This window comes from Physella acuta, unplaced genomic scaffold, assembly GCF_028476545.2.
Source record: "Physella acuta isolate Inbredline_101_S28 unplaced genomic scaffold, ASM2847654v3 ptg001567l, whole genome shotgun sequence".
Taxonomy (NCBI): domain Eukaryota; kingdom Metazoa; phylum Mollusca; class Gastropoda; family Physidae; genus Physella; species Physella acuta.
Genome location: NW_026733081.1, coordinates 132,371 through 151,429, shown reverse-complemented (window position 1 = coordinate 151,429; position 19,059 = coordinate 132,371). Strand labels below are relative to the sequence as shown.

At 41.4% G+C, this 19,059-nt stretch overlaps 1 protein-coding gene across 1 annotated transcript in view; it reads left to right on the top strand.

Moving 5' to 3' along the window:
- Nucleotides 1–19,059, top strand: part of LOC131928915 (diacylglycerol kinase zeta) — a 103,907-nt gene that overhangs the window by 10,241 nt on the left and 74,607 nt on the right. The window contains exons 2-10 of the mRNA XM_059285084.1: nucleotides 3,934–4,521; nucleotides 5,573–5,684; nucleotides 6,277–6,360; nucleotides 6,514–6,588; nucleotides 7,320–7,376; nucleotides 9,869–9,937; nucleotides 13,946–13,978; nucleotides 15,532–15,684; nucleotides 18,271–18,515. Coding sequence (XP_059141067.1) covers nucleotides 4,325–4,521; nucleotides 5,573–5,684; nucleotides 6,277–6,360; nucleotides 6,514–6,588; nucleotides 7,320–7,376; nucleotides 9,869–9,937; nucleotides 13,946–13,978; nucleotides 15,532–15,684; nucleotides 18,271–18,515 — 1,025 coding nt within the window. The 5' untranslated portion in view covers nucleotides 3,934–4,324. The remainder of the gene's footprint in view (nucleotides 1–3,933; nucleotides 4,522–5,572; nucleotides 5,685–6,276; nucleotides 6,361–6,513; nucleotides 6,589–7,319; nucleotides 7,377–9,868; nucleotides 9,938–13,945; nucleotides 13,979–15,531; nucleotides 15,685–18,270; nucleotides 18,516–19,059) is intronic.

Sequence of the window (19,059 nt, the reverse complement as noted above, 5' to 3'; positions counted from 1 at the left end):
TAAGATGTCAGTGGCCAAGGTGTCAGTGGCTAAGATGTCAGTGGCCAAGGTGCCAGTGGCTAAGGTGTCAGTGGCTAAGATGTCGGCTAAGATGTGGCCAAGGTGTTGGTTGCCAAGGTGTCAGTGGCCAAGGTGTTGGTGGCCAAGGTGTCAGTGGCCAAGGTGTCAGTGGCCAAGGTGTCGGTGGCCCAGGTGTTAGTGGCCAAGGTGTCGGTGGCCAAGGTTTCAGTGGCCAAGGTGTCAGTGGCCAAGGTGTCGGTGGCCAAGGTGTCAGTGGCCAAGGTGTTGGTGGCCAAGGTGTCAGTGGCCAAGGTGTTGGTGGCCAAGGTATCTGTGGCCAAGGTGTCAGTGGCTAAGATGTCAGTGGCCAAGGTTTCAGTGGCTAAGATGTCAGTGGCCAAGGTGTTGTTGGCCAAGGTGTCGGTGGCTAAGATGTCAGTGGCCAAGGTGTGTTGGCCAAGGTGTCAGTGGCTAAGATGTCAGTGGCTAAGATGTCAGTGGCCAAGGTTTCAGTGGCTAAGGTGTCAGTGGCCAAGGTGTCAGTGGCTAAGATGTCAGTGGCCAAGGTGTTGGTGGCTAAGATGTCAGTGGCCAAGGTGTCAGTGGCTAAGGTGTCAGTGGCTAAGATGTCAGTGGCCAAGGTGTCGGTGGCCAAGGTGTCAGTGGCCAAGGTGTCAGTGGCTAAGATGTCAGTGGCCAAGGTGTCAGTGGCCAAGGTGTTGTTGGCCAAGGTGTCGGTGGCTAAGATGTCAGTGGCCAAGGTGTGTTGGCCAAGGTGTCAGTGGCCAAGGTGTCAGTGGCTAAGATGTCAGTGGCTAAGATGTCAGTGGCCAAGGTGCCAGTGGCTAAGGTGTCAGTGGCTAAGATGTCAGTGGCCAAGGTGTTGGTGGCCAAGGTGTCAGTGGCCAAGGTGTTGGTGGCCAAGGTATCTGTGGCCAAGGTGTCAGTGGCTAAGATGTCAGTGGCCAAGGTTTCAGTGGCTAAGATGTCAGTGGCCAAGGTGTTGTTGGCCAAGGTGTCGGTGGCTAAGATGTCAGTGGCCAAGGTGTGTTGGCCAAGGTATCAGTGGCCAAGGTGTTGTTGGCCAAGGTGTCGGTGGCTAAGATGTCAGTGGCCAAGGTGTGTTGGCCAAGGTGTCAGTGACCAAGGTGTCAGTGGCCAAGGTGTTGGTGGCCAAGGTATCTGTGGCCAATGTTTCAGTGGCTAAGATGTCAGTGGCTAAAATGTCAGTGGCCAAGATGTCAGTGGCTAAGATGTCGGCTAAGATGTGGCCAAGGTGTCAGTGGCCAAGGTGTCAGTGGCCAAGGTGTTGGTGGCCAAGGAGTCAGTGGCCAAGGTGTCAGTGGCCAAGGTGTCGGTGGCCAAAGTGTCAGTGGCCAAGGTGTCAGTGGCTAAGATGTCAGTGGCCAAGGTGTCAGTGGCCAAGGTGTCAGTGGCCAAGGTGTCAGTGGCCAAGGTGTCGGTGGCCAAAGTGTCAGTGGCCAAGGTGTCAGTGGCCAAGGTGTCAGTGGCCAAGGTGTCAGTGGCTAAGATGTTAGTGGCTAAGATGTCAGTGGCTAAGATGTCAGTGTCCAAGGTTTCAGTGGCCAAGGTGTCAGTGGCTAAGATGTCGGCTAAGATGTGGCCAAGGTGTTGTTGGCTAAGATGTCAGTGGCTAAGATGTCAGTGGCCAAGGTGTCAGTGGCTAAGATGTCAGTGGCCAAGGTGTCAGTGGCCAAGGTGTCAGTGGCTAAGATGTCAGTGGCCAAGATGTCAGTGGCCAAGGTGTCAGTGGCCAAGGTGTTGGTGGCCAAGGTTTCAGTGGCTAAGGTTTCAGTGGCCAAGGTGTCAGTGGCTAAGGTGTCAGTGGCTAAGATGTCAGTGGCCAAGGTGTCAGTGGCCAAGGTGTCAGTGGCCAAGGTGTCAGTGGCCAAGGTGTTGTTGGCCAAGGTGTCAGTGGCTAAGATGTCAGTGGCCAAGATGTCAGTGGCCAAGGTGTTGGTGGCCAAGGTGTTGGTGGCCAAGGTGTTGGTGGCCAAGGTGTCAGTGGCCAAGGTTTCAGTGGCTAAGATGCCAGTGGCCAAGATGTCAGTTAGCAAGGTGTCGGTGGCCAAGGTGTTGGTGGCCAAGGTGTCAGTGGCCAAGGTGTCAGTGGCTAAGATGTCAGTGGCCAAGGTGAGAGTTACCAAGGTGTCGGTGGCCAAGGTGTCAGTCGCCAAGATGTCGGTGGCCAAGGTGTCAATGACCCCAGCACCGTGTGGCAGGTGCAGTTCAAATATCACAAGGGATCAGTTAGAGCTATCTTTTATTCCCAGATCCCAACTCTGGGTGTACATTGGTAGAGACGCCCTTGGGTGTACATTGGTAGAGACGCCCTTGGGTGTACATTGGTAGAGACGCCCTTGGGTGTACATTGGTAGAGACGCCCTTGGGTGTACATTGGTAGAGACGCCCTTGGGTGTACATTGGCAGAGACGCCCTTGGGTGTACATTGGTAGAGACGCCCTTGGGTGTACATTGGTAGAGACGCCCTTGGCCAGGTGTCAGGGGTGCCTTGAGCTTGAGAGAACCAATGCTACAATACCACTCTTGAGAGAACCAATGCTACAATACCACTCTTGAGAGAACCAATGCTACAATACCACTCTTGAGAGAGCCAATGCTACAATACCACTCTTGAGAGAGCCAATGCTACAATACCACACTTGAGAGAGCCAATGCTACAATACCACTCTTGAGAGAGCCAATGCTACAATACCACGCTTGAGAGAGCCAATGCTACGATACCACTCTTGAGAGAGCCAATGCTACAATACTACGCTTGAGAGAGCCAATGCTACAATACTACGCTTGAGAGAGCCAATGCTACAATACTACGCTTGAGAGAGCCAATGCTACAATACCACTCTTGAGAGAGCCAATGCTACAATACCACTCTTGAGAGAGTCAATGCTACTTCTTTCTTCTTCTTCTTCGTTCTGAATTATTAGTGTTGAAGGGGATCGAGATTTATCTGCCAGTGGGTTTGAACTCGAGACTTTGTTCGAATTTGCTTTTCTTTTTGGATTTGCTTCCATAGCCTTTGTCCAACCAAGAACAAACTACAAGGCAGCAGTTGTTTAGTTTCGGAGTTGTCTCTCTTAGAAGAGTGGCTGTCCCCAGCTAACGAGCCTCATCTGCCCGAGGGTTCGAACTTGAGACTTTTCGGTTTAGCAACCATGAGCTTTACCGACTTGACCACTTCGAACCCTACCAATGCTACAATATCACGCTTGAGAGAGCCAATGCTACAATACCAGGGGGCTCTGTTCCTTGTTCAGACATTGATAGAGAATGGTGTAGTTGTAGCATGAAAGACTATTAAGTCTGAAGTAATAAAAACTTATACACATACATGTACGTATGCGGCATATATTTAAATTAAAGGCCTATGTAGGCCTTTAAAATTATACTAAACTTTTTTCAAATAACTGTGAAAACTAATAAATAATGACTAATACCTAATATTTGATTGGTCACATAATTTGATGTGAATGCAGCAAATACGTCCTGCTAAAACAATACATTGATGCGCTTCTAACACCAGGAATGTTTGTTTTAATCAAATATCCAGTTCAAGAATTAAAAGTAGGAATTCCTGATGTAGTTACGTCCCTTTAATAATTATTGAGATGACTCATTTTCCCGTTAGATTGAATTCAAATAGCCCAGTTTGTCAGGAAGAATTTCTTTGAAACTTGCCAGTAAAAATACCCAATCTAATTCAGCTGTCAGTAACAACAATTTTTCTTATATAGATATCTGGATACATAGATAGATAGATATTTAGACAGACAGATATAGATATATAGATCATTATTTGTATGTTTTCTATACTTCAAGAAATAGCTTTATGTCAAAATCTAGTCAACATTAGATCAATATTTAATTTGATCAACTTTTGATTCCCTTTAGGTGCTGTAATGGCATTAGGCAAAAATCAACATGCTCTAATGGCCTCCTGGCTTTAGTGGCCTAGTTGCAACCCACTACTCTAGTGCCTCAGTCATTAGTGGCCCACTGCACTAGTGCCTCAGTCATTAGTGGCCCACTGCACTAGTGCCCCAGTCATTAGTGGCCCACTGCACTAGTGCCCCAGTCATTAGTGGCCCACTGCACTAGTGCCCCAGTCATTAGTGGCCCACTGCACTAGTGCCCCAGTCATTAGTGGCCCACTGCACTAGTGCCTCAGTCATTAGTGGCCCACTGCACTAGTGCCTCAGTCATTAGTGGCCCACTGCACTAGTGCCTCAGTCATTAGTGGCCCACTGCACTAGTGGCATCTAAAGAGTGTTAGGTGCCTGTTATGGCACAGAATGCCAACATGACATCTGCCAACATGACATCTGCCAACATGACATCTGCCAACATGACATCTGCCAGCCCAAGGCTCATGTTAGGAGGAACAGTACGTGCTAGTGGCCATAGTGACTCTTCTGATTTTGAGGAGAATCTGCCAGATAAATTGTCTGCCTTCACTATCAGAAAACAGACATCTTACAGGTAAAACACTCTTTACTAACTTCTACTTTCATCCATTCTCTGTATCCATGCTCTCTCTCTCTGTGCTGTATCCAGGCTCTCTCTCTGTGCTGTATCCATGCTCTCTCTCTGTGCTGTATCCGTGCTCTCTCTCTCTGTGCTGTATCCAGGCTCTCTCTGTGTGCTGTATCCATACTCTCTCTCTCTGTGCTGTATCCATGCTCTCTCTCTCTGTGCTGTATCCATGCTCTCTCTCTGTGCTGTATCCAAATTCTCTCTCTGTGCTGTATCCATGCTCTCTCTCTCTGTGCTGTATCCATGCCCTCTCTCTGTGCTGTATCCAGGCTCTCTCTCTTTCTGTGCTGTATCCATACTCTCTCTCTGTGCTGTATCCATGCTCTCTCTGTGCTGTATCTAGGCTCTCTCTCTGTGCTGTATCCATGCTCTCTCTCTCTGTGCTGTATCCATGCTCTCTCTCTCTCTGTGCTGTATCCAGGCTCTCTCTCTGTGCTGTATCCATGCTCTCTCTCTGTGCTGTATCCATGCTCTCTCTCTGTGCTGTATCCAGGCTCTCTCTCTGTGCTGTATCCATGCTCTCTCTCTGTGCTGTATCCATGCTCTCTCTCTGTGTGCTGTATCCATGCTCTCTCTCTGTGCTGTATCCAGGCTCTCTCTCTGTGCTGTATCCATGCTCTCTCTCTCTGTGTGCTGTATCCATGCTCTCTGTCTGTGTGCTGTATCCATGCTCTCTCTCTGTGCTGTATCCATGCTCTCTCTCTCTCTGTGCTGTATCCATGCTCTCTCTCTGTGCTGTATCCAAATTCTCTCTCTGTGCTGTATCCATGCTCTCTCTCTCTGTGCTGTATCCATGCCCTCTCTCTGTGCTCTATCCAGGCTCTCTCTCTCTGTGCTGTATCCATACTCTCTCTCTCTGTGCTGTATCCATGCTCTCTCTCTCTCTGTGCTGAATCCAGGTTCTCTCTCTGTGCTGTATCTCTCTCGGCTCTCTTTCTCTCACTGTTGTGTCTATTCTTTTCTCTTTGAAATTTTGTCTTGATGTGTGTATCTCTAGACGTGCTATAGCCAAAAGCAGTTTGAGTCAGACACTCAACTATCTGCACCCCAGTCATGCTCAAGTTGGAGGCTACAAGAAACGGGAACTTCGCTCTACAGTTGACTGGACGGTAAACTTTGTACTTTTAAAAAAATTAGAATTGCAACTTTGTACTTTTTCAGCACAATGTAAACTTTTTACTTTTTCAGCCCAGTGTAAACTTTGTACTTTCTCAGCCCAGTGTAAACTTTGTACTTTCTCAGCCCAGTGTAAACTTTGTACTTTCTCAGCCCAGTGTAAACTTTGTACTTTCTCAGCCCAGTGTAAACTTTGTACTTTCTCAGCCCAGTGTAAACTTTGTACTTTCTCAGCCCAGTGTAAACTTTGTACTATCTCAGCCCAGTGTAAACTTTGTACTTTCTCAGCCCAGTGTAAACTTTGTACTTTCTCAGCCCATTGTAAACTTTGTACTTTCTCAGCCCAATGTAAACTTTGTACTTTCTCAGCCCATTGTAAACTTTGTACTTTCTCAGCCCAATGTAAACTTTGTACTTTCTCAGCCCAATGTAAACTTTGTACTTTCTCAGCCCAATGTAAACTTTGTACTTTCTCAGCCCAATGTAAACTTTGTACTTTCTCAGCCCAGTGTAAACTTTGTACTTTCTCAGCCCAGTGTAAACTTTGTACTTTCTCAGCCCAATGTAAACTTTGTTTGTATCCAGGACCAAGCCCAGAACAGTGAACACTTGTGGGTAGAGACCAATGCTTCTGGGGACTATTGTTATGCTATGGATCCTGATTGTTTGGTAAGATCTAGCTTTGGAATTGATTTTAGAACTAACCCTAGCTAGTTGTAGATAGAATCGTTTTTGGATCTATCCCTTACCTTAATTCTGGTTTACTTTTCTAACCTTTGTTTTTAAATCTTTTAGTGTGTAATATTGAAAATATTTCTCCAGAAAATGGGCCCACGTAAAAAGTGTGTTGCATGCAAGATAGTAGCACATTCTGCATGTGTAGGAATCTTGGAGCAGGTAAGTGACAGCACATTCTGCATGTGTAGGAATCTTGGAGCAGGTAAGTGACAACACATTCTGTATGTGTAGGAATCTTGGAGCAGGTAAGTGACAGCACATTCTGTATGTGTAGGAATCTTGGAGCAGGTAAGTGACAGCACATTCTGCATGTGTAGGAATCTTGGAGCAGGTAAGTGACAACACATTCTGCATGTGTAGGAATCTTGGAGCAGGTAAGTGACAGCACATTCTGTATGTGTAGGAATCTTGGAGCAGGTAAGTGACAGCACATTCTGCATGTGTAGGAATCTTGGAGCAGGTAAGTGACAACACATTCTGCATGTGTAGGAATCTTGGAGCAGGTAAGTGACAACACATTCTGTATGTGTAGGAATCTTGGAGCAGGTAAGTGACAACACATTCTGTATGTGTAGGAATCTTGGAGCAGGTAAGTGACAACACATTCTGCATGTGTAGGAATCTTGGAGCAGGTAAGTGACAACACATTCTGTATGTGTAGGAATCTTGGAGCAGGTAAGTGACAGCACATTCTGTATGTGTAGGAATCTTGGAGCAGGTAAGTGACAGCACATTCTGTATGTGTAGGAATCTTGGAGCAGGTAAGAGACATATTCCCTGTGTTAATTACAATTTTAATTATTTGACTTGTAGGTACACCACTTGAAACCAGCTGAATCAGATGTAGTCTCTATATTGTCTATATTCCTTTATCATTTGTATCTTTGCAGAAAAACCTGAAGTGCAAACCAACATTCCGAGAGGCTGGACTGAGAAACTATAGAGATGTAAGTCAAAGATTTCTTCCAAGGGTTAGGGTTAGGGTTAGGGTTAGTGAGGCTGGACTGAGAAACTATAGAGATGTAAGTCAAAGATTTCTTCCAAGGGTTAGGGTTAGGGTTAGGGTTAGGGTTAGTGAGGCTGGACTGAGAAACTATAGAGATGTAAGTCAAAGATTTCTTCCAAGGGTTAGGGTTAGGGTTAGTGAGGCTGGACTGAGAAACTATAGAGATGTAAGTCAAAGATTTCTTCCAAGCCTTCAGAGATCTCATCAAGTTTTTTAAATGCCTAGATGCAATTGGAAAAGAGGGGAGAGGGTGTAACATGGGTACTTACTACTACTTTGTTTGCATATCAAGAAAAGAGGGGTATGGGGCTTGTGTCTGCTTTAAAAGAGCTTCTAGTTAAGTTAGGTTTAGGTTTGAGCTTCTAGTTAAGTAAGGTTTAGCTTTGAGCTTCTAGTTTGGTTAGGGTGAGATTTGAGTTTTTTAAAAAAAAAAGGTTAATCCTAACCAAAGCTTTAAAGAAAAAATAACTTAACCTAACCAATAAGAAAAAAAATCACTAACTGCATCAGATAACAGCGCTATTGTTTGGGCACAAACTTTCAGACTTCAATTCAAAACTCTTGACTTTGGGTCAAATGTTATCCCCCCCCCCCCCCCCCCCCCCCAGCTGACCAATTTTACATTAGCCCTGCACATTTATGTCTAAAATGTTAATTAGTGTTTGATTTCCTCCATTGATCATATTTGTTGTGTTAGGGTTAGGGTTACATTGATCATATTTGTTGTGGTTAGGGTTACATTGATCATATTTGTTGTGGTTAGGGTTACATTGATCATATTTGTTAGGGTTAGGGTTAGGGTTACATTGATCATATTTGTTGTGGTTAGGGTTACATTGATCATATTTGTTAGGGTTAGGGTTAGGGTTACATTGATCATATTTGTTGTGGTTAGGGTTAGGGTTACATTGATCATATTTGTTGTGGTTAGGATTAGGGTTAGTGTTAGGGTTAGGGTTACATTGATCATATTTGTTGTGGTTAGGGTTAGGGTTACATTGATCATATTTGTTGTGTTAGGGTTAGGGTTACATTGATCATATTTGTTGTGTTAGGGTTAGGGTTACATTGATCATATTTGTTGTGTTAGGGTTAGGGTTACATTGATCATATTTGTTGTGTTAGGGTTAGGGTTACATTGATCATATTTGTTAGGGTTAGGGTTACATTGATCATATTTGTTGTGGTTAGGGTTAGGGTTAGGGTTACATTGATCATATTTGTTGTGGTTAGGGTTATGGTTACATTGATCATATTTGTTTTGGTTAGGGTTAGGGTTAGTGTTAGGGTTAGGGTTACATTGATCATATTTGTTGTAGTTAGGGTTACATTGATCATATTTGTTGTGTTAGGGTTAGGGTTACATTGATCATATTTGTTAGGGTTACATTGATCATATTGGTTGTGGTTAGGGTTACATTGATCATATTTGTTGTGGTTAGGGTTAGGGTTACATTGATCATATTTGTTGTGTTAGGGTTAGGGTTACATTGATCATATTTGTTGTGGTTAGGGTTAAGGTTACATTGATCATATTTGTTGTAGTTAGGGTTACATTGATCATATTTGTTGTGTTAGGGTTAGGGTTACATTGATCATATTTGTTAGGGTTAGGGTTACATTGATCATATTTGTTGTGGTTAGGGTTACATTGATCATAATAGTTGTTGTTAGGGTTAGGGTTACATTGATCATATTTGTTGTGTTAGGGTTAGGGTTACATTGATCATATTTGTTGTGGTTAGGGTTAGGGTTACATTGATCATATTTGTTAGGGTTAGGGTTAGGGTTACATTGATCATATTTGTTGTGTTAGGGTTAGGGTTACATTGATCATATTTGTTAGGGTTAGGGTTACATTGATCATATTTGTTGTGGTTAGGGTTACATTGATCATATTTGTTGTGGTTAGGGTTAGGGTTACATTGATCATATTTGTTGTGGTTAGGGTTAGGGTTACATTGATCATATTTGTTAGGGTTAGGGTTAGGGTTACATTGATCATATTTGTTAGGGTTAGGGTTAGGGTTACATTGATCATATTTGTTGTGGTTAGGGTTAGGGTTACATTGATCATATTTGTTGTGTTAGGGTTAGGGTTACATTGATCATATTTGTTTTGGTTAGGGTTAGGGTTAGGGTTACATTGATCATATTTGTAGGGTTAGGGTTACATTGATCATATTTGTTAGGGTTAGGGTTACATTGATCATATTTGTTAGGGTTAGGGTTACATTGATCATATTTGTTAGGGTTAGGGTTACATTGATCATATTTGTTGTGGTTAGGGTTAGGGTTACATTGATCATATTTGTTGTGGTTAGGGTTAGGGTTACATTGATCATATTTGTTGTGGTTAGGGTTAGGGTTAGGGTTACATTGATCATATTTGTTGTGGTTAGGGTTACATTGATCATATTTGTACTGTTCCAGCAAACTTTCATGAGACATCACTGGGTCCATAGAAGAAGACAGGACGGGAAATGTAAACAATGTGGAAAGGTTAGTCATCAGCATGTGCCAACCACCATACACACCAACCATGTGCCAACCATCATACACACCAATCATGTGCCAACCACCATACACACCAACCATGTGCCAACCACCATACACACCAACCATACACACCAACCATACACACCAACCATACACACCAACCATGTGCCAACCATCATACACACCAACCATGTGCCAACCGTCATACACACCAACCATGTGCCAACCACCATACACATCAACCATACACACCAATCATACACACCAACCATGTGCCAACCATCATACACACCATCCATGTGCCAACCACCATTCACACCAACCATGTGCCAACCACCATACACACCAACCATACACACCAACCATACACACCAAACATAAACACCAACCATACACACCAATCATACACACCAACCATACACACCAACCCTACACACCAACCCTACACACCAACCATACACACCAACCATACACACCAACCACCATACACACCAACCATGTGCCAACCACCATACACACCAACCATACACACCAACCATACACACCAAACATAAACACCAACCATACACACCAATCATACACACCAACCATACACACCAACCCTACACACCAACCATACACACCAACCATACACACCAACCATACACACCAACCATACACACCAACCATACACACCAACCATACACACCAACCATACACACCAACCACCATACACACCAACCACCATACACACAGACCATACACACCAACCATACACACCAACCATACACACCAACCATACACACCAACCATACACACCAACCATGTGCCAACCACCATACACACCAACTATACACACCAACCATACACACCAACCATACACACCAACCATGTGCCAACCACCATACACACCAACCATACACACCAACCACCATACACACCAACCATACACACCAACCACCATACACACCAACAATACACACCAACCATACACACCAACCATACACACCAACCATACACACCAACTATGTGCCAACCACCATACACACCAACCATGTGCCAACCACCATACACACCAACCATACACACCAACCATGTGCCAACCACCATACACACCAACCATACACACCAACCATACACACCAACCATACACACCAACCATACACACCAACCACCATACACACCAACAATACACACCAACCATACACACCAACCATGTGCCAACCACCATACACACCAACCATGTGCCAACCACCATACACACCAACCATACACACCAACCATGTGCCAACCACCATACACACCAACCATACACACCAACCACCATACACACCAACCATACACACCAACCATACACACCAACCATGTGCCAACCACCATACACACCAACCATGTGCCAACCACCATACACACCAACCATACACACCAACCACCATACACACCAACCATACACACCAACCATACACACCAACCATGTGCCAACCACCATACACACCAACCATACACACCAACCACCATACACACCAACCATAAACACCAACCATAAACACCAACCATACATACCAACCATACACACCAACCATACACATCAACCAGACACACCGACCATACACTCCAACCATACACACCAACCATAAACACCAACCATGTGCTAACCACCATACACACCAACCATACACACCAACCATGTGCCAACCACCATACACACCAACCATGTGCCAACCACAATACACACCAACCATACACACCAACCATACACACCAACCATACACACCAACCATGTGCCAATCACCATACACACCAACCATGTGCCAATTACCATACACACCAACCATATGCCAACCACCATACACACAAACCATCACACCAACCATGTGCCAACCACCATACACATCAACCATGTGCCAACCTTATGTGGTCAGTGATGTGGATGTGGTTAGTGGTGTGGATGTGGTTAGTGATGTGGATGTGGTTAGTGTGTTGATGTGGTTAGTGATGTGGATGTGGTTAGTGTGTTGATGTGGTTAGTGATGTGGATGTGGTTAGTGATGTGGATGTGGTTAGTGTGTTGATGTGGTTAGTGTGTTGATGTGGTTAGTGATGTGGATGTGGTTACTGATGTGGATGTGGTTAGTGATGTGGATGTGGTTAGTGATGTGGATGTGGTTAGTGATGTGGATGTGGTTAGTGTGTTGATGTAGTTAGTGATGTGGACATGGTTAGTGATGTGGTTAGTGTGTTGATGTGGTTAGTGATGTGGATGTGGTTAGTGATGGGGATGTTGTTAGTGGTGTGGATGTGGTTAGTGATGTTGATGTGGTTAGTGATGTGGATGTGGTTAGTGTGTTGATGTGGTTAGTGATGTGGACATGGTTAGTGATGTGGTTGTTTTTCGTGATGTGGATGTTGTTAGTGATGTGGTTAGTGATGTTGATGAGGTTAGTGATGTGGATGTGGTTAGTGATGCTGACGTGGTTAGTGATGTGGTTAGTGATGTGGATGTGGTTAGTGATGTTGATTTGGTTAGTGATATGGATGTGGTTAGTGATGTGGTTAGTGATTCAGATGTGGTTAGTGATGTGGATGTTGTTAGTGATGTGGTTAGTGATGTTGATGTGGTTAGTGATGTGGATGTGGTTAGTGATGTGGATGTGGTTAGTGATGTGGACGTGGTTAGTGATGTGGTTAGTGATGTGGATCTAGTTAGTTATGTTTATGTGGTTAATGATGTGGATGTGGTTAGTGATGTGGATGTGGTTAGTGATGTGGATGTGGTTAGTGATGTGGATGTGGTTAGTGATGTTGATGTGGTTAGTGATGTGGATGCGGTTAGTGATGTGGATGTGGTTAGTGATGTGGATGTGGTTACTGATGTGGATGTGGTTAGTGATGTGGATGTGGTTAGTGATGTGGATGTGGTTAGTGATGTGGATGTGGTTAGTGTGTTGATGTGGGTAGTGATGTGGATGTGGTTAGCAATATGGATATGGATAGTGTATTGATAGGGATATGATTAGCATAGCAATATGGATATGGATAGTGTATTGATAGGGATATGATTAGCATAGCAATATGGATATGGATAGTGTATTGATAGGGATATGATTAGCATAGCAATATGGATATGGATAGTGTATTGATAGGGATATGATTAGCATAGCAATATGGATATGGATAGTGTATTGATAGGGATATGATTAGCATAGCAATATGGATATGGATAGTGTATTGATAGGGATATGATTAGCATAGCAATATGGATATGGATAGTGTATTGATAGGGATATGATTAGCATAGCAATATGGATATGGATAGTATATTGATAGGGATATGATTAGCATAGCAATATGGATATGGATAGTGTATTGATAGGGATATGATTAGCATAGCAATATGGATATGGATAGTGTATTGATAGGGATATGATTAGCATAGCAATATGGATATGGATAGTGTATTTATAGGGATATGATTAGCATAGCAATATGGATATGGATAGTGTATTTATAGGGATATGATTAGCATAGCAATATGGATATGGATAGTGTATTGATAGGGATATGATTAGCATAGCAATATGGATATGGATAGTGTATTGATAGGGATATGATTAGCATAGCAATATGGATATGGATAGTGTATTGATAGGGTTATGATTAGCATAGCAATATGGATATGGATAGTGTATTGATAGGGATTTGATTAGCATAGCAATATGGATATGGATAGTGTATTGATAGGGATATGCTTGTACATGTACTTGAGGGGATAAGTTTGACCTGAAGTTTGACCTGAAGTTTGATCTGAAGTTTGACCTGAAGTTTCACCTTTGGAAAAGTCGTCCTACACAATACTATTTTGTTTGTCTGCCCATTTCTCTAGAGAGCATTTTACACAATACAGTTTTTCATTTGAACTAACATCTGTATTAGGCTCTTGAGTAAGTTTGATGTAGGGTGAGGGAAGAGTAATTGGATAAGGAGAGATTGATTAGTGTGGCATGACATCGGAATTCCATTTTTTATTTCCAGTCCTTTCAACAAAGATTTTCATTTCAAAATAAGGTAAGACAATCATTTTTTTTACACAGCTTATCAAAGCAATAGCATATAACTATGGAAAATCTTCCAAACAAAGGAATATTGGTCCAACAAAGCAGAGCTGTGCTGAATAACGAGGAGATTAATAAAGAATATTGGATCGTAGTCAATTGACAACATGCCAACATTGACAACATGCCAACATTGACAACATGCCAACACTGACAACATGCCAACACTGACAACATGCCAACATTGACAACATGCCAACATTGACAACATGCCAACATTGACAACATGCCAACATTGACAACATGCCAACACTGACAACATGCCAACATTGACAACATGCCAACATTGACAACATGCCAACATTGACAACATGCCAACATTGACAACATGCCAACATTGCCAACATTGACAACATGCCAACATTGACAACATGCCAACATTGACAACATGCCAACATTGACAACATGCCAACATTGACAACATGCCAACATTGACAACATGCCAACATTGACAACATTGACAACATGCCAACATTGACAACATGCCAACATTGACAACATGCCAACATTGACAACATGCCAACATTGACAACATGCCAACATTGACAACATGCCAACATTGACAACATGCCAACATTGACAACATGCCAACATTGACAACATGCCAACATTGACAACATGCCAACATTGACAACATGCCAACATTGACAACATGCCAACATTGACAACATGCCAACATTGACAACATGCCAACATTGACAACATGCCAACATTGACAACATGCCAACATTGACAACATGCCAACATTGACAACATGCCAACATTGACAACATGCCAACATTGACAACATGCCAACATTGACAACATGCCAACATTGACAACATGCCAACATGCCAACATTGACAACATGCCAACATTGACAACATTGACAACATGCCAACATTGACAACATGCCAACATTGACAACATGCCAACATTGACAACATGCCAACATTGACAACATGCCAACATTGACAACATGCCAACATTGACAACATGCCAACATTGACAACATGCCAACATTGACAACATGCCAACATTGACAACATGCCAACATTGACAACATGCCAACATTGACAACATGCCAACATTGACAACATTGACAACATTGACAACATGCCAACATTGACAACATGCCAACATTGACAGCATGCCAACATTGACAGCATGCCAACATTGACAACATGCCAACATTGACAACATTGACAACATTGACAACATGCCAACATTGACAACATTGACAACATGCCAACATTGACAACATGCCAACATTGACAACATGCCAACATTGACAACATGCCAACATTGACAACATTGACAATATGCCAACATTGACAACATGCCAACATTGACAACATGCCAACATTGACAACATGCCAACATTGACAACATGCCAACATTGACAACATGCCAACATTGACAACATGCCAACATTGACAACATGCCAACATGGACAATATTAGATTAGTCTTTGTACTTATCCATCCTATGAACTTGATTGCCTGATGTAAAATACACCTTTTTCAGGATATCATTGCAATCAGTTGCTCATGGTGCAAGTCAGCCTACCACAACAAGACGACATGTTTTATGATGCAACAAATAGAGGAACAGTGTACTCTTGGGATACACGCCAGCATCATTGTCCCCCCTTCTTGGATCATCAAATTGCCTAGACGTGTAGGTCTCTTACATCAGTCTTACATCTAACTGTCTTACATGTGTTTTACATCAGTCTTACATCTGTCTTACATCTGTCTTACATCTGTCTTACATGTGTTTTACATCAGTCTTACATCTGTCTTACAGTCTTACATCTAACTGTCTTAAATCAGTCTTACATCTGTCTTACATGTGTCTTACATCTGTCTTACATCTGTCTTACAGTCTTACATCTAACTGTCTTACATCAGTCTTACATCTAAATGTCTTAAATCTATCTTACATCTGTCTTACATCCTTCTTACATCTGTCTTACATCTAACTGTCTTACATGTGTCCAACATCTGACTTACATCTATCTTACATCTGGCTCACATCTGTCTTACATCTGTCTTACATCTGTCTTACATGTGTCTTACATCTGTCTTACATGTGTCTTACATCTAACTGTTTTACATCTGTGTCACATCCAACTGTCTTACATCTGTCTTACACCAGTCTTACATCTGTCTTACATCTATCTTACATCTGTCTTACATCCGTCATACATCTAACTGTCTTATATCAGTCTTACATCTAACTGTCTTACATCTGTCTTACATCTAACTGTCTTACATCTATCTTACATCTGTCTTACATGTGTCTTACATCTAACTGTCTTACATCAGTTTTTTTTATCTTTCTTACATCTATCTTACATCTGTCTTACATCTGTCTTACATCTAACTGTCTTACATCAGTCTTACATCTACATGTCTTATATCTGTCTTAAATCTAACTGTCTTACATCTAAATGTCTTATGTCTGTCTTAAATCTAACTGTCTTAGATCTGTCTTACATCTGTCTTACATCTAACTGTCTAACATCTGTCTTACATCTAACTGTCTTACATCTATCTTACATCTGTTTTACATGTGTCTTACATCTAACTGTCTTACATCAGTTTTTTTTATCTTTCTTACATCTATCTTACATCTGTCTTACATCTGTCTTACATCTAACTGTCTTACATCAGTCTTACATCTACATGTCTTATATCTGTCTTAAATCTAACTGTCTTACATCTAAATGTCTTATATCTGTCTTAAATCTAACTGTCTTACATCTGTCTTACATCTGTCTTAAATCTAACTGTCTTACATCTGTCTTACATCTAACTGTCTTACATCAGTCTCACATCAGTCTTACATCTGTCTTACATCTAACTGTCTTACATCAGTCTTACATCTGTCTTACATCTAACTGTCTTACATCAGTCTTACATCTATCTTACATCTATCTTACATCTGTCTTACATCTATCTTACATATATCTTACATCTGTCTTACATCTGTCTTACATCTAGCTGTCTTATATCTGTCTTAAATCTAACTGTCTTAGATCTGTCTTACATCTGTCTTAAATCTAACTGTCTTACATCTGTCTTACATCTAACTGTCTTACATCAGTCTTACATCTTTCTTACATCTAACTGTCTTACATCAGTCTTACATCTGTCTTACATCTAACTGTCTTACATCAGTCTTACATCTGTCTTACATCTGTCTTACATCTATCTTACATATATCTTACATCTGTCTTATATCTGTCTTACATCTGTCTTACATCTATCTTACATCTGTCTTACATCTGTCTTACATCTAACTGTCTTACATCTAACTGTCTTACATCAGTTTTACATCTGTCTTACATCTGTCTTAAATCTATCTTACATCTGTCTTACATCTATCTTACATCTAACTGTCTTACATCAGTCTTACATCAAACAAACTTTTATTTAGTTTGCAACGTCTGGTTTTTTTGTTGGTTTGTGGAACATCTTTATAACTCAATTTTTGACCCACTTCTAATGCAGCGATTTCATTCAAACGTTTCATATATGTTCCACTTTGATTTAATAACATGTTCAACTAGTTATTAAAAATGAATTTAACGGTTTTGAAACTAAGGGGAGGCAACACAATGAAATGACTTTATAGATTACTATGTTCAATGACAGAAGGGGAGAAAGCTAGCTAGAAGCTATCACCCAATCAGTCTGATGAGATGAGGCTAACGCCAAATGTTTACAATCGTAGAGCCTGTCCATCAAGTGAAGGCTATCAGGGGTAGATAATAAAGTTTTTAAACCATTTGAAACCAAGGGGAGGTAAAAGATTTAGATCTTGCTGTTGTTTGTAAAATATGATCATGGACAGCTGCTTCCATGAGGCAGATAATTATCTTTTAGATATTGTCTGCTACTAATAGTGTTTTAAAGCAAATATCTTTAATTGGGTTGACTTCATAAATTAGGAATTATTAAAAAGTAGAAAATAAAACAAATATAAAAACCCTTTCTAGCAACAAACTTTTAAATTGACTGAAAATAAGAAAATAAAACTAGTTTGCTTTCTGTAAATCAAAGTTTTTCTCACTTATATATGTAAAAGATCTCATGAGTGACCAAAGCTTTTATAAAAGAAAGCAAACTAGTTTTCTTTTCTTATTTACAGTGCATTTAAAAGCTTTTTGCTATAAAGGTTTTTTATATTTGTTTTATGAAAAGTATTGTTGTTGCATTGTTTCTGAAAAGTATGGCTATTGCACTGTTTTTCCCTCAGGGATCTTTTAAATCTTCCTTACGAACAAGCAAAAAAAGGAAGGTATCTGTGAAAAAACGTAGGAGCAAAGAAGATTGTAAGCCTTTTCTTCTGAAACCCATCCCGTCGCCACTGATTAAGCCAGTTTTGGTCTTCATTAACCCAAAGAGTGGGGGCAACCAGGGGGCCAAGCTGTTTCATAAATTTTGTTGGCTGCTCAACCCTCGGCAGGTCTTTGATCTGACGCAGGGAGGACCCAGGCCAGGGTACGCCATTTCCTTAGTCCATGTACATGACATTTCATGACATTCATATGACATTTGACGGACCAAATATATCAGGACACTTGATCTCATAACAAAATATATCAGGACAAAATATATAAAATACATATAAAGTATTGAAAATACTTTTTATTATTTAGGGTACTCTCCATAATAATAAAATAAAAATATTGTTTTAATTTGGTTATATCCTAATTTAACCTATTCCCATGTTAAGAAACAAAGATTGATATGATGAAATATTTTAGGGCTGAAAAAACTCAATTATTTATCGTGTAATCTAGATTGGGTTTTCGCAGATCCACCTAACAAATGGCTTCAGTCTATTTATTGCTTGTATTCTCCAATTATATCATCGATAATAGTGTTGGAACCTAATAGAAACAATAAACAGTTATATCATTAAAGCTATATCTGAAAGCTAATAATGGATTGTCACGCATTTGACATGGCAAGACACAAAAATTAACATTTTTGGACAGCTATTTGTATAAATAATGGAAATTATAACACGCAATTGTTCAAA